The sequence below is a fragment of the Pundamilia nyererei genome, unplaced genomic scaffold (genome assembly GCF_000239375.1).
Source record: "Pundamilia nyererei isolate P.nyererei 1_Seehausen unplaced genomic scaffold, PunNye1.0 scaffold00044, whole genome shotgun sequence".
NCBI classification, from domain to species: Eukaryota; Metazoa; Chordata; class Actinopteri; order Cichliformes; family Cichlidae; genus Pundamilia; species Pundamilia nyererei.
This window is the reverse complement of record NW_005187445.1, coordinates 1,332,628-1,346,722: the sequence shown is the minus strand read 5'-3', so window position 1 is coordinate 1,346,722 and position 14,095 is coordinate 1,332,628. Positions and strand designations below refer to the sequence as shown.

General features: G+C 39.5%; 1 protein-coding gene across 1 annotated transcript in view; it reads left to right on the top strand.

Moving 5' to 3' along the window:
• camta1a (calmodulin binding transcription activator 1a) overlaps positions 1–14,095 on the top strand; it is a 272,046-nt gene that overhangs the window by 249,550 nt on the left and 8,401 nt on the right. The window contains exons 10-11 of the mRNA XM_013910458.1: positions 2,643–2,769; positions 3,199–3,333. Coding sequence (XP_013765912.1) covers positions 2,643–2,769; positions 3,199–3,333 — 262 coding nt within the window. The remainder of the gene's footprint in view (positions 1–2,642; positions 2,770–3,198; positions 3,334–14,095) is intronic.

The following is a 14,095-nucleotide window of genomic DNA, read 5'->3' as shown; positions in this document are numbered from 1 at the left end:
TTATTTATACATTTTATAAATAAATTGCACATAACAGCTTTCACGTGCATCTTTAATGTATCCCCTATTTCTATCCCAATAGTAGATTTTACCACAAGAAAATGAAAATGAAATATGAAAATCAGAAAATGTACATTAAAGTTTTTCTGATCCGCAAACAAGGAATGATAGATATCTCTATAAATACATAGATTTATTGCTGTTTCAGACATGACTGGAAATGGCTAAATTTAAATAATTACTCGATACAGATGTGGTCAAAAGTTTAGATACATTAATTATGAGCATGAAGGCCGTGGTAATTTTAAGCTTTTAATTATTTCTTTGAACAGTTTTACAGGGTGGAATGACTGTACAGCATACATCCTTAATTACTTTAAAAAACAAGAATTGGTTGAATTGGTGCAGTTTTAAAACACAAAGTGTCAAAAATATGCATATAGCTTCAAAGGTATACATACATACCCACTAATATTTAATTAAATGTCCCTTAGTTAGTAGTACTTACACCAGATGCTTTTGGTTGCCATGAAAAAGCATAATTCTGGCTGGATATTTAACCACTTTTCTTGGAGGAATTTGTAGAGTTCATTTGAATTAGTTGGTTTCCTTGCACAGACCCAGGTTTTAAGCATACTTAGTGGCCTATTTCTAAACAACTGCAGATTTCAGTTTAAACAATTGTACTTATGCACAAGTTAGAATTTGTTAGGATGTTCAGGAATAACCTAGGAACCAACAAGGCTCATGTGTCAGTGTGACTGTCCACAGTGAAGCAAGTTTATCATGACTGTGGATTTAGAGGGTGCAATCACAATGCATCCTACAGCGACAAGAGGTGTGGTAGAGGAGTAGAACTGAGGCTTTCATACATAAGAACGCTATACAGAATGTTAAGTATGGTGTAAGGAGTCTAGGGCTGTTTTGCTATGGTACGTTAAAATAATCAAGAAGGAAGACAACTTCCAAATTCTTCAACTTCACCTCAACTGAACAGCTACATGATTGAAACAGGACAATGATCCCAAACACACATCAGAACTGGTTTTGGAATGAATAAAGCAAGCTAAGTCTGTGCTTTTAGGGAAATCAGCCAATTTAACCTCCTAGGACCTGGCGTCCACATATGTGGACATCACATTTTGGGACGTCTAGACCAAAATACTTAATTTTTCTCTACAAGGGCCTGATATCCACTTACGAGGACATTATACTGCCACTGTTCTATCAAAATTTGGAACAAATGTCCTCATATGTGGATCTCATTTTTCTCAAAAATAAAAATTAGCTAAAAAAGAAAAAATAAATCAGGTAATTCTTCGTTTTTATATTCTTTAGGTCCCAATCAACCTAAATAGCAAAGAAAAAATAAAAATGCATGCCATGAAAGAGTTCGGGTCTTAGGAGGTTAAATGAACTCTACCAGTTCTGCCAGGAAAAGTGGTCAAATATGCAGCCATAGTCTTGCCAGAAGCTTTTTGACGACTACCAAAAGTGTCTGGTCGGGGTGCAACTTGCCAAGAGACATTTCACCAAATACTAGTGTAGTTTTATGTATATATTTAAACCTGCATGTATACCACTGACCCTGTGTCGATTAGAGAAAATCCGAAATAAAGTCAAACCTATGCACACAATTCTTGATTTTATTTTCAACTTACCGTGATGCCCGTGATGAGCGTATGTAAACTTTGACCACAACTGTGTTTTTCTGTTATAAAACTGACATAATTAGAATTAAGACATTATGTCAGCTTTTTGTTTGTTTGTTTGTTTTTTACTAAAGAAGGAAATATCAAGGTTTATAGAGCCACATCACATCTCTAAAACCAAGGGAAGTGAATGAAGAAAGGATTGGATGATTGCAAAAAGTAATGTAATAACTGATAATAATCGATTGATTAAATATGTTTTAATATGTTTTTTTATTGAGTAGGCAATATGGTAATAGGAAAGCGCTTTCCATTATCACCTAGTAATTACAGTCACGCAAGACAGAGTGGTATGATTAGCATTAGTGTTGAGGACTAAGCATTTGTACTGCTTAAATTCCAAATATATATCAGAAAGTACTGAAAACTAGTAAGTAAAAGTAAGTTTATACCCATAATCGCATAATCGCATGATTATGGGTATACACATACCAATACCCACTTAATTTCATGCAGCTTTCATGAAATTAGCCTCTAACATTGTCTTCTAAAATAGTAAGTTAAAAAATTTTTTAATATAGATTAAACATCCATCCTCATGAATTGACCAAAGATATGCACACTAATATTTACTTTTCTTATTTGCACAAATCATGAGGTCATGATTATCCAATGACTCTGTGCTGTTAATCTTTAGTTATTTCTGTCAGCTGCAATGGTCTACTTCAGCCTCTGGAGGGCAGCAACATACTTAAACTCAGTGTGGGGTTTTTAATATGTATTTTTAAGAAAATTGGTGTGGGAGGGCGAAATGACAGCTTTCCACATGGTGGCAGCAGAGATTAGTGTTAGGATTGTGTTTGCTTTACCTTGGTGTCATTCTCATCTTTCCACTCTAGGTGGAAGAATAACAATATATATGATATTCAGTAATCAGGAATGCCGATTTTGAATGTGTTATGAGTTTATCCATTTGTCTTGTTTTTTCAGGGTGGAGTTAAGGTGCTGATCACTGGGCCATGGCAAGAGGCCACCTCAAATTACAGCTGTTTGTTTGACCAGATCTCAGTTCCAGCTTCTCTTATCCAGCCAGGGGTGCTTCGTTGTTACTGCCCAGGTAAGACAGGAGAAAGCTTACATATATACATATAATATATATAATATTTCTTTGGTGAAGGGGCAGTATCATCATATGATTCATGAGCCAAAAAAACAAACAAAACAAATGGTCTGTGTTTTTTTTACTTTTTGGCTAATTTATGAATAAAATATCACTTTTTCATTTTACTGAGATTCATTTTACAATTTTGTAGTGAACTCAACAATGCTAAGTGAGCCACTGTTTACCTCTGCTGTTTTCTCTTTCATTTTGATATTTACTGTATGACAACAGTTGCATTGTAAGATGATCCCTAAGTGTTATTTTCGTTTACACTGAGAGAAGAAACCCATGGAAAGTTGAACTCATAAGCAAATCTGTCACATAACCGTGACACCTCTGTGTATTTTATATGCCCAGATGTCTCATTCCTTTCACCCTCTCCAGCTCATGATACAGGTCTGGTGACGCTACAGGTGGCTGTCAGTAACCAGATCATCTCTAATTCAGTGGTGTTTGAGTATAAGGCCCGCGCACTTCCATCACTGCCATCATCTCAGCACGACTGGCTTTCTTTGGATGGTACGTTTCCTCTTGTATTGTCTTTGGCTCGTTTATGATGACTGCATCTGTTGCTTTTCACATTTTGCTTTCTGTTTTCTTCACTCTATCATTTTGTTACATAATCCCTCCCCATTTTTACTTATTCTATTTGAGCACCGTCCACTATGACTTTAAGAATTTTGTCAGTTTTGATTAATGGTTCATCAAGCAGCTCAAATCATTTCTTTTTCTTGGCTTTTAACAATTTCTTTACTACCTACACATTTATTTTCTTTAACTCACTGGAGCCAAACAACTGTGCAGGAAATTCATTGTGATTTCACACAAATTGAATCCAGATACTCATAACTGTTATATACGGTATTTTCACAGAGCTATTGGCATTTTAGGTGACATATTTTTGGTTGTTCTTAAACGTTTTATTTTCACATGTATCATGCTGGATCAATATTCCCCTTGGAATCAAATCAGGGTGTGATTAACAGTGTTTTTAGAGCTTGTACTTGAGAATAACATGCAGGTTATTTGATCTTTGAAGGTAAATGTCACCAAAAATCTACGTATTGGCTGCTTTTAATCATTATTTCAGCTATTGCATAATCTTTAGAATCTTACTGTTCCTGGTTTTGAAAACGTAACTTTACTGGCAATAAAGTTGTATGGTAATTTGAAATTGTAGTAGCTCAGCTACAGTTCCTGAGTGATTAGGGATTATTTTATTGTTTGTTTGTTTGCCTTTGCTATACAAATTTAACTAAAATGAATTATAAGTCTCTACTGTTGTAATTGGCATAATGTTTATATATTCATTGATATATAAAGTTTTTTTTGATAGCCTTTTTGATTGTGCTTCATACTGCTCAGTACCATTTTGATTTTACTGTGTCTGTCATGCTAAGAAAACTGGAGTTCAACATTTCCACTTTGACTTTGTAGTCTGCCTATCTGATATGCAAATTAAACACCACAACAGATGTGTCAGGGCACATTTTATTTTAAGGTCAGCTGGGTGACAAAATACTGTCTACATTGTCTCATCTTGTCTATATTAAATTTGGCCACTAATGAGGCTATTTGTTTAAACCTTAACAGCAATGTACTTAAAGTCCAGATGCCTTCTTTTCAAGCTCCTTAGACTACATGACCTGGATGACTGATAACCTACACAGACTTAAAAACAATGTGAATTCAATAATAAATTTGGGTTTGTTTTTATAAGCGTTTGCAAAAGATGGTCAATTGTGAATGCTATGTGTGAGCTCCTTGCAGCAAACAGGACTTTTGAGCACCATGTAACTAAAACTGCTGCAGGGATGACAAATTTTCATTCTGTTTAAAGTCCAGTCCAGTCTGTGAGTCAGAAGACCTGCTGTACAGTAAGAGTATTTACCAGATTGTAATGAGTATGTGAGTCATTTATGTTTGTTTGTGCATGTGTCTGCTGGGAGACGTATTGCTGCAGTGGTTGAGCATTGACAGGATAAAGTAGGGCATGGTGAAGCACAGGCTCACAGGACAGCTGCAATGCAGACGGCCCTTGAGGGAGTGGGAGTGAGCTGGCAGCTCCCATACATGGCAGAACCAGTGAATCCCTCCGCCATTCATACCCTACTGCCTCACTGGCCCATTCACAGAACCAGTTAAGGAGGAGCTGACTGTCTCAGAGAAAACACAGCCCACCCTATTACCTTACTTAAATTAACCCCTTTCTTGTCTTTATTTAGTGGTTGTCTGTAGTCGATTTTTAAAGAGGACAAAGAAATGAGCACTGGGTGCACTGAAATTTTCAGTTTTTGGTTGGATGTCATCTTTTTAGCTTCCTTGCATGATGCAGTGATCGATCATTCCTTTTAGAAATTAGTAGAGCGATTAAGCTCATGCAGAACAAAGCATTTGTGTCATGCAGCATGTACAGTACACCTTAGTGGTCGTTGTTCCATGTGTCCAAATCATATATGACCGTTTCTGTGCGTATCTCACTGTGGCAGGGAGCGGGGACAGAAAATGAAAGGATTGTTTGTGCCATTCGCTGTTGGTTACTCCAAGAAAATGTTGTGCTATGAATTAGTGTTCAAGACTGAGTCGATGCTTTTGGCGAAAGCCTGTGTGACAAAGAGCTGCGGGGTCTGTGTGGACAGCGACTTTGACGCAAAGTGCACTTTAACATCCACGAGGGTTAACGTGAAGATTTTTAAGAAATGTTTTACATTTGTCTAACATCGTTCTCCTCTACAATCACATTAAAAAAAATCCATCACACTTTTAGCAACTTATTTCAGAAGTAGGGCAGCGTTTAATTATGTGCGCTCATCACTTGTCCGGTGTCGTGAAGCGCAACAGAGTAAACAAGAAGTGCTGCGCATATACGCGAAACAGTAATAACTAGACACGCTTTATTACCCACTTTCCAAACGTTAATGTGGTAAGATTTATTTTTCATTGTGCAGCTTGGGGGTGAGTCGCCTGATTAACTAGAACTGCTATAGGCTGCTGCCATTAGCATACGTGCCATACGTGCAGCATTTTGTCTGAATACGCAGCGGTGTGCTGTACAGCGTTCTGAGTTTGTTCTCCCGTGGAAGACTAACTGTGCTATGATGTGCTAATGGCACAGCTGCCTGCCTGCCTTGATTTGTCATAATGCAGAGTGGGGGAAGGGGCGCGCTTTTCTCTGCAGCACTGCAGGTACGGAGCCATGGGCAGGACAGAAAAGCTGTCGGAGATGCAGAACTCTCGTCGTCGCCCCACTAAAGTCCCTGAGCTCAGACCCCACGAACCGAGCCGGAAGAGGTTCGCTAGGCACAGACAAAATTACAGCCCCGCATAGCAGCACCTAGTGACTGTTAGTGTTTAAGGGAGCGTATTGACAGTACTGACTCTGAGCCCGACTACACCGGCAAGACAAACGGCAGATCGTGTACACACAATGCAGGAACGGAGAAGTGGGCGTGTTTGGGTAAACATGGTAAACTGTAGTTTGAGACGGCAGTTAGGGTTGGGAGAAGGCGAAACCCGACCGGATTTGGAGTATTGCGCGGACTCGTCTATATCTGCTTAAATCTCATTATTATTATTATTATTATTATTGTTATTATTATTGGGAAATATAATAATAACAGTAATAATAATAATAATAAGAGGAGCACGATTTTATGCGCAGGATCGCGGCGCGCGCAAGAGGCGACAAGCGGGAATTAGGGCGTCTGTTTACCGGCGGCACGTGCGCACAACGTTTCCTCGCTGTGGTATTTGTCATTTTACTGCAGGCTGGGATAGCAAAGGCTACTAGAAACACTAGGAAAGTGTGCATGTGTTTGAGGTGAAACAAGTGTAGAGGAGGAGGAGGGGGCTATTAGAGGAAGAAGAGTAGTGAGTGGTCTCTCTCTCTCTCTCCCCCCTCTCTCTCCCCACGTCGCTCTCTTCCCTCACTTTGTTCTATTGTTGACGAGTGCACTGTTGAGATTGAGATTCAGTCTACACCAAGGATTTATGAATATTTTTTTTATTTTTTATTTTTATTCCTCCGTGTTACACCATGCAGTAGCCTGACTGCCAGACTGTCGGGGCAAAACTGCAGTTTGAGTGAAATGCAGCTTTGGTTGGACTTCTTTGGGTCAGGATGCCAGTGAATGATACCTGCATTTCCTAAAAAGACAAAGGGGCTGTATTTTTTGGCTTTGAGGTGGACTTTACCAATGGAAAATAAAATAGAAGGTTAGAAGTGTTAAGCTCAACCTTTGGCTGTAGTGCTGTGCTGTGTTGTGGTTGTGATGTGTTTGGGCTGCTTTTTTATATTCTGTACGTTTCTTGTGTTTGCCCGAAGAAGTTCCACGTTTCTTTGAACACCCCGCATGCAGAGTTATTGTATGTCACTGTGGTCATCGGTGTGTGTGCTGTAACAGAGTTTTACAGAAACTGCCTCTTTTGGCCACATGCTTCCAGGTGTTTCATGCAATTGTGCCTCATTGCAGGGCACTGGAGAGTTGACGCTAATAGTAGCCAACTCCTGACTCACGACTTGTGCTTGGACGTGTTAGACAACTCCAGACACCTTCAGAGACAGTAACAGCATTTGCTTTTGCTCACATTTTGAGGAACAAGGGAAGTTAAGTAGTAGCAGCGACTGTTTTCCAAGCCCTGATGCTTTAAGCATACATGGGCTTTCAGTTTGCACTCTTTCCTGACAGTTTTAGTCAGTTATGTCTGAACTGTGGGATCATTGTGTTTTAAACTGGTACAAGCACTGTTTCGTGAGTTAGGCTGTTAAACACGGTGTAGTTGCTTTAGTCTAGCGCATTAATGGGGTTGTTGCATGTGTGAGTTCTGCTGAGGTTACCGGGGCCAGTGTGTAGCTGGTGAAAATCATTATTCTGATGTTTCACAATTTGAATTGCATTCAAAGACAATATCAACGCCATGGACACATGAACATACCTTACTACAGCAGCCTAGTCTATCATTCAGCACCACAGTTTAGGTGGACAGCGACTTCATTTAGTCTTCCAACTTTGCTGTAGCTTAGAGCTCTCCAGACTATTTAAACTGAGAGAATTCCAGGCATGGGGTACATTTATCGACCTGTTGCTCCTCTGTGAAGTTCCTGTTTTCAATGCATAGCACATTGTGCAGTGCCCAAACTTTATCCAATTTTAAAAAGCAGTGACAGATACAAGAAAAAAGCTGCAAAGTCTTAGGATGAGTCACCAAAGTGCTTTTTCATGTTTTACACAAGACCTTATGCATATGCATATAGTGTTAATATATTCCAGAAATTGTATTTCCCACTATAATTTTTTTCTTCATAACAAAACAATGTTATGTTGTTTACAGTTTTAGAAAACTCATATTCACTGTTGCTTTAACACAAACATTGATTTTCTTGAATAAATGTGTTCTGAAAATCATGCTGAATAACTGCTTTTTTTTAGTAGGGAAACTAATGCATTTTTGAGGGCGCTCTAGTTTTTGGTGGTTTCTGGTTGGCAGCAGTAAGGACAGACTGAATCTTAGTATAAATGCACTAATCCATGTGTTAAGTATACCAGTGTTAGTGGGGAAGCTGAAGCTATGAGGCTGTAGCAGGAGTGGTAATTTAATTATTAGTTACTTTGTCAGGAGTTTGGTTCCTTTTATCATCAGTCTGTCTTATTATTATAAAGTGTGGAACTATGAGTAAATATAAACAGTGATATTAAAGTAGCAAATGTTGTTTAATTCCTAATATTTTGCCCTGTAAACAGCAAAATTGGAGCAAGTTTAATGCTAAACATTTTACTGCAGCCCTTGTACAGCAGGTGTACCTGTAGTATTAACGAAAAGAAGAATAGCATTAGCAGTTCTAGTAACAGGAGTGGTGTGGGAATGCTTACACCTGGAGGTGAGAGATCAGCAAGGACAAGCCATTTTAAACAGATAAGAATGTTTAACTAGAAACAGTCATTTTACCAGAGAACATAATTCCCGGGTGTTCATGTGCTTTAGTTCAAGTTGCACAAATAACTGGGAATGACCTCAATTAAGACACTTTCACTGTCATTGACTGTTATTGACTTTTCTATAACAATATAATTGCTGGAATGCTTTTTCTTAAAGCACTGACACTAAATTTAGTTAGTCTATGCCTGAGATATAGTGGGGAGATGATAAAACAGTAACGCCTATCTAGTCTGATGCAATCCAGAATAACAGTTATGCAATGAGGTCTACCTCTGTGAAGCTTTCCATGTGTAGTTTCTTGTGATTGCCATCGTGTTCAGTAAAGTCTAGTTGTATTTTGAATCTGTACATTGTATTTTCCTGTAGGCTGCTTTATGTTATTAATGGATGAAACATTAGCAGTGATCTGTTAATTATTTATTTGTGTTTTTATCTAATTGTGTTTTAAATTCCACGTTAAAATTGATTGGTTTGGCTCTCTGTCAGCTTTATTTATAAATCATTAAGGATCACACGAATTTAAGTCTGCTCACTCTGCTGTCTGTCAACAGTTGTAACAGCTGACAGAAGACTTAACTATGACTTCAACTACAGCGTTGGATAAGGATTCAGGGAAAGTGCAGAACAGGCTGAGAGTCTCTGTTGAGTGCATTCAGCCAAACTCTGTTGTCTTACTATTAATGGAAAGCTTTGGAGAAGTCCTGTCCCTTGGGCTTTGGTGTTTCATAGCAGATTGATTTATCTTTGAAATTATTTCCCCCACTCATCTCTCATTTGCGTTTCTGCCTGCAGCGGATGTGTCAAGCAGTATGTAGTTGTTTATGCAAATAGGAACCTAATGAAATGTACTTGTTAGTGTATCAACTGAACATGTTGGAAAAAAAAATCAAAATATCAAGCTTTCCGAGACATAAAACCAATACTCTATCACTCTATTAGTGGGATAGCAGGTGACAGTAAGTTTCAAGGGGTGTGCACTCTTGGCATTTTACCTCCATTGTGGCACAAAGTATCTATTCTTTGTCCAGACTGTACTCGTATTGACCTGTCTATATATCTGGATGAATGCCAGAATCCTGAGAGCTGTGTTGAAGCACTGTGACCTGAAAAATTAGTTTTTGTTTTAAGACACAGAATTGCCAGGGGATAATAATTGAAAATAATGCCATTGTTGTCAGCTGTTACTACTTGTAGTTTTTTTATGTACTAAAGTACATAAAAAAGTAGAGTTTTATGTACTTTTATGTACAGGTATGCCAGTGATGTAGACTTCTGGTTACCTTCACTTTGGTATTTAGTCTTGAAATTAAAAGTGTGACATTAGAGCTTATCGGCTTTTTTGTGAAGAAATTCAACAGTTTTCTGCAACTGATGTATCCAAGAGGAACATTTGTTTACTTAAAGGAAATTCAAAAGTATATCTTACCCATCTGAGAGGTTTCAGTCAGTTGATTCAGCTTTTCATAGCAGTAAACACTTACATATTAAGAACATTTAAACGTTAGATCACTCTGAAAGCTCATTTGTTGTTTTTGTACATTAGCCTTGTGACTGATTCATGAATTGGCCAGGGTATGCTCTGTCTCTCACTCTGCCCCATGGCCTTTTACAGGCTGAGGATTATAGCAGATGGATGGATTCTCAAATCCTAGTGCTAAAGTAACATAATCTTAAAAGCAAGCTTGTTTCTGTTGCTTTAACTCTTATGCTTTGCACATTTAAACTGTATGTTATCACTCTTCTAACAGCAGTTTAAAGCAAGGCAAAAATATAGAACAAATCCGAAACCGGTCAATACACTAAGTCAAAGTAAAGTCTGTCTTTGATCAATGCATACCCATGTGTTCCAGCTGTGAGGGCTGTTGCCAGATGGCCTGGCTCCCTTGCTTTGCATGGGCACAAATACTAGCTCCTGTCAATCAGTTCACACAGAGACCTTGGGGGAGGCTAGCCTCTGGTCTTTCCACTGGGTTACATGTGAGAATCTGACTGGCTGCAGAGGGATAATGAGGTCCAGCATTTAAACTGAGCGGCATGAACAGAACCCTGAGTTAAAAAGTGAAAATGAAAGATCTCCTCCTGCAGTTTGTCCAAAGCTCACTAAATGAATAACCCTGTAAACCCTGTAGTATTATCTCAATAGGCACATTTTTCTTGAACTGTGTATTTTCAGTTCCAAGGGTGAAATAAAGGTTGTTTTAGTGTGAGCACAAACATTACGGTGCCTCCAAGACACTAAAGCTCTATTAATAGTCTTGCCCTCACCCTCGATATCTCTGACAAGCTGCTTTTCACTTGTCACCCTTCCCTGCCCTCTCATCTCCCTTCACCCTTGTCCTGTCCTTACTGTAATCTCCCCCAGCTGTTTTATTCCTCCCTCAAGCCTGTTCTCACTTTCGTTGTGTTCCAGTGTGCCTCCATAAGCAGCCCTGTCCTTCCTTCCCACATGCCCGTGTATATCAAACTATCTCTTGAGGAGCTCCGCCATGTCCCAAAGATGAAATAGATTGAATTAGGCAGGACTTTGATGTTGTGTGGATTCAAACCCAGTGCAGATTTTACAGGTCTGCTGCTCTTTGCTTGTCTCCAAAGATGTGTCCTTTGAGAGAAGCTAATGCAAAGTCACAGTAGAGCCACATTGACACACAACTTTCATAACACACAAAGGGACACTGTAGACTCTGCAAAGATCAATTTTAACATGGAGAAAGTATACTACACTACTCTTGCAGTGCCTTTTATGAATAAAAGATACTTGAAACTGTCCTTGTGGAACAAGACAGCCACAGTCAAAGTCTGAAGTCTAGAAATGTATTGAGTGAGTACCGGTCCCAAAGTTGACCTGCTGTTCATCATTCTCGTTGCTTAACAAGTAAGGAAACGATCACATCTAAAGACATTTAGTGTCTTTAGATTTCCCCATCCTCTTCAGGCATTCATCCCAAAGGTGATAGGTTTTCCTCTTAGTTCTAACAGGAGACAAGTCAGATCATCACTTGGCAGCAAATTCACTATAATTTCGAAAAGCACTCTGTTGTGTTATGTAACAGACTGTAAAGGGAGAAAAAAAGAAAAGGTTCACTCTAACTGTGTTAGCTAGAGTCATTAAAATAACTCTTATTGAATAACACTTAATATGGCACAGGATAACCAACACCAGAAATGAGTTTAGATGCATAGAAGTGTGAAACAGAGCATAAAAATGTATTCAGAAAAGTGAAGAGGTCTCTGTAGTTTTGTCATTTTTATCTCCAGTTTGGAAAGGAGAGGTTAGCCAGGGTCCAATTCCAGCAGGGGATTACAGTACCAATTTCTAATACGTCAAAAGAGAGAAAATCTGATTCACTCACAGAAACTTAACCTGGAGTTCTTGTCTTTATAGCTTTAAGTTTACACTTCAATAGACTAAACACCATTCATTCAAGTTCTCTAATAAAAAAGGTTGTCTGCCTGGTTTTTGTACCCAGTTATATTATAAAATAGCACGTCACAGTCTGCCCTAAATATGTGAGAGTGACCACGTCTGCTGCCACACACCGTCACAAGGGAGTAAACCAGCGAGAGGGAGGCCGTTAACAACGTCACCGTGTTGTTAAACTGCTGTTTGGCTGCTCACCTTCCCTGTCTCCTCCTTCTCCCCTCCCACTCGTGTCTACCCCCATCCTCCCTCTGCAGTGGACGTGCATCGCATTTGGAGCAGCAGGCAGCAGGTGGAGATGACATCATCTGCACTGCAGCACACTGCAGCACTGGGTCTGAACAAAGACATGTCAGCCCACTGCTAACTAACCCCCTCCCTCTCCATCTATCCATGTCTCTCCTAACATGTCAGACAGTAGCAAAAGGCAGAGCAGCCCCCTTACCAAGGAAGGTTATGGTGCTGTGACTTATCTCAACCCCTGACTCCCCCTTCTGACACAGCCACTCCAGAGTCCTGAACAGGCTTGTAACTATTAACCTTACTAGGCTCAACAAGCCCCCATGTGAATAGGTTGACATGGATCTCCAGTTTACATAGAGAATAGGTAAGCATAGACCCTAAAAATAAGCTCTGTTAAAACTCCTGTTTGATATGACTGTTCTGGTCACTGTTCACTTAGGTAGTCTGCAGCACACAGAGGAAAAAACGAAGACCTTATTGTTGTCCTTTCAGTTCATTATTCTCAGTGCAGTATAATGTTACTGCGAGCAGTCATTTACCATCTAGTGACATTCGTTTCTGTTCAGCGATAGGAGTTACTTGACCTCTTTTACAGTGGCTTATAGGAGGTCCCACTGTGACATTAGCTTTCAGTGGAGCCTTGAGCCATGACTGCCAAGATACCGTAAAACGCAAATGTCATCGGGTCGTGCTGTGAAGGCTTCCCACTTAGAGTCATTAGGTCCTTACCTACGGCATCAACACTGAGAGTAGGCCAAGTACACAAGAAAAAGAGGCAAACAATTTTTTCATTGTTCGCCTCTCTCTCCATTTTTTTTGCCGGTGTTCTGAGTCCTTATCCTCCCCTTCATCAATAAGCCAATAGCACACAGGCAGACCATATACACACAGCCATGTTCCTGTCGCCTAGTTACCAGTCGGCAGCAGGTTGCCACAGAAACGGCCTCATAGTGGCTAAATGGGGAATGCTAATGCAGTCTTCTATACTCCCTGCTGCAGTGGGCTCTCTGTGCACATCCCAATCCACTGTCTGTACCCAACATGCTATGTTAGTGTGTGTGTGCGTGTGCATGTATGTGTGTACAAGCACTTGCTGTTAGTTGGCATGTGAGTTAGTGAGTTTTAGCAACGAGTGTGTCTTTTAATCTTGAAGTAACATATGGCACCAGGTTCCAATTCCAGTGGGTTGGCTTTTTATTAATAACTACTGAGATGCATTTTTTGCAGTGATCAAAACCAACCTGACAATATTACAGTCAGCTTAACTTTCCAATTACGCTCTGTTTTATCTTTTGGGTTTGCTTCAGTTTAAATAGTCCTTATAAGTCATTCGCTCTGTCCTTTCCTGTCTTAGCTCTTGAATTATACAGTGTGTTTCTGACATAGAAAGTATCTTGTTGCCTGAAAATATGCACAGGACAACCACGCCATAACAACCAGCCTGAATCAGAAACAGTCTCTAAAAAAGCCTGTAAACATTCTCAAGTCTAATGCACCTCTGTCCATTCAGATTTATGGGATATTTGTCTTTTAAAGGACTCTGTGCATGGGTGCAAGTTGTGATTGATTCTATACTGTCATTTTCTTAGTTCTCCTGCCATACAAGCTGATGGTAGAGGGGAAGGCTGGGACTTCAGGGCCATAATGGGCTATACTTAATCAGCTGTTGAATGCCAGCTGTAC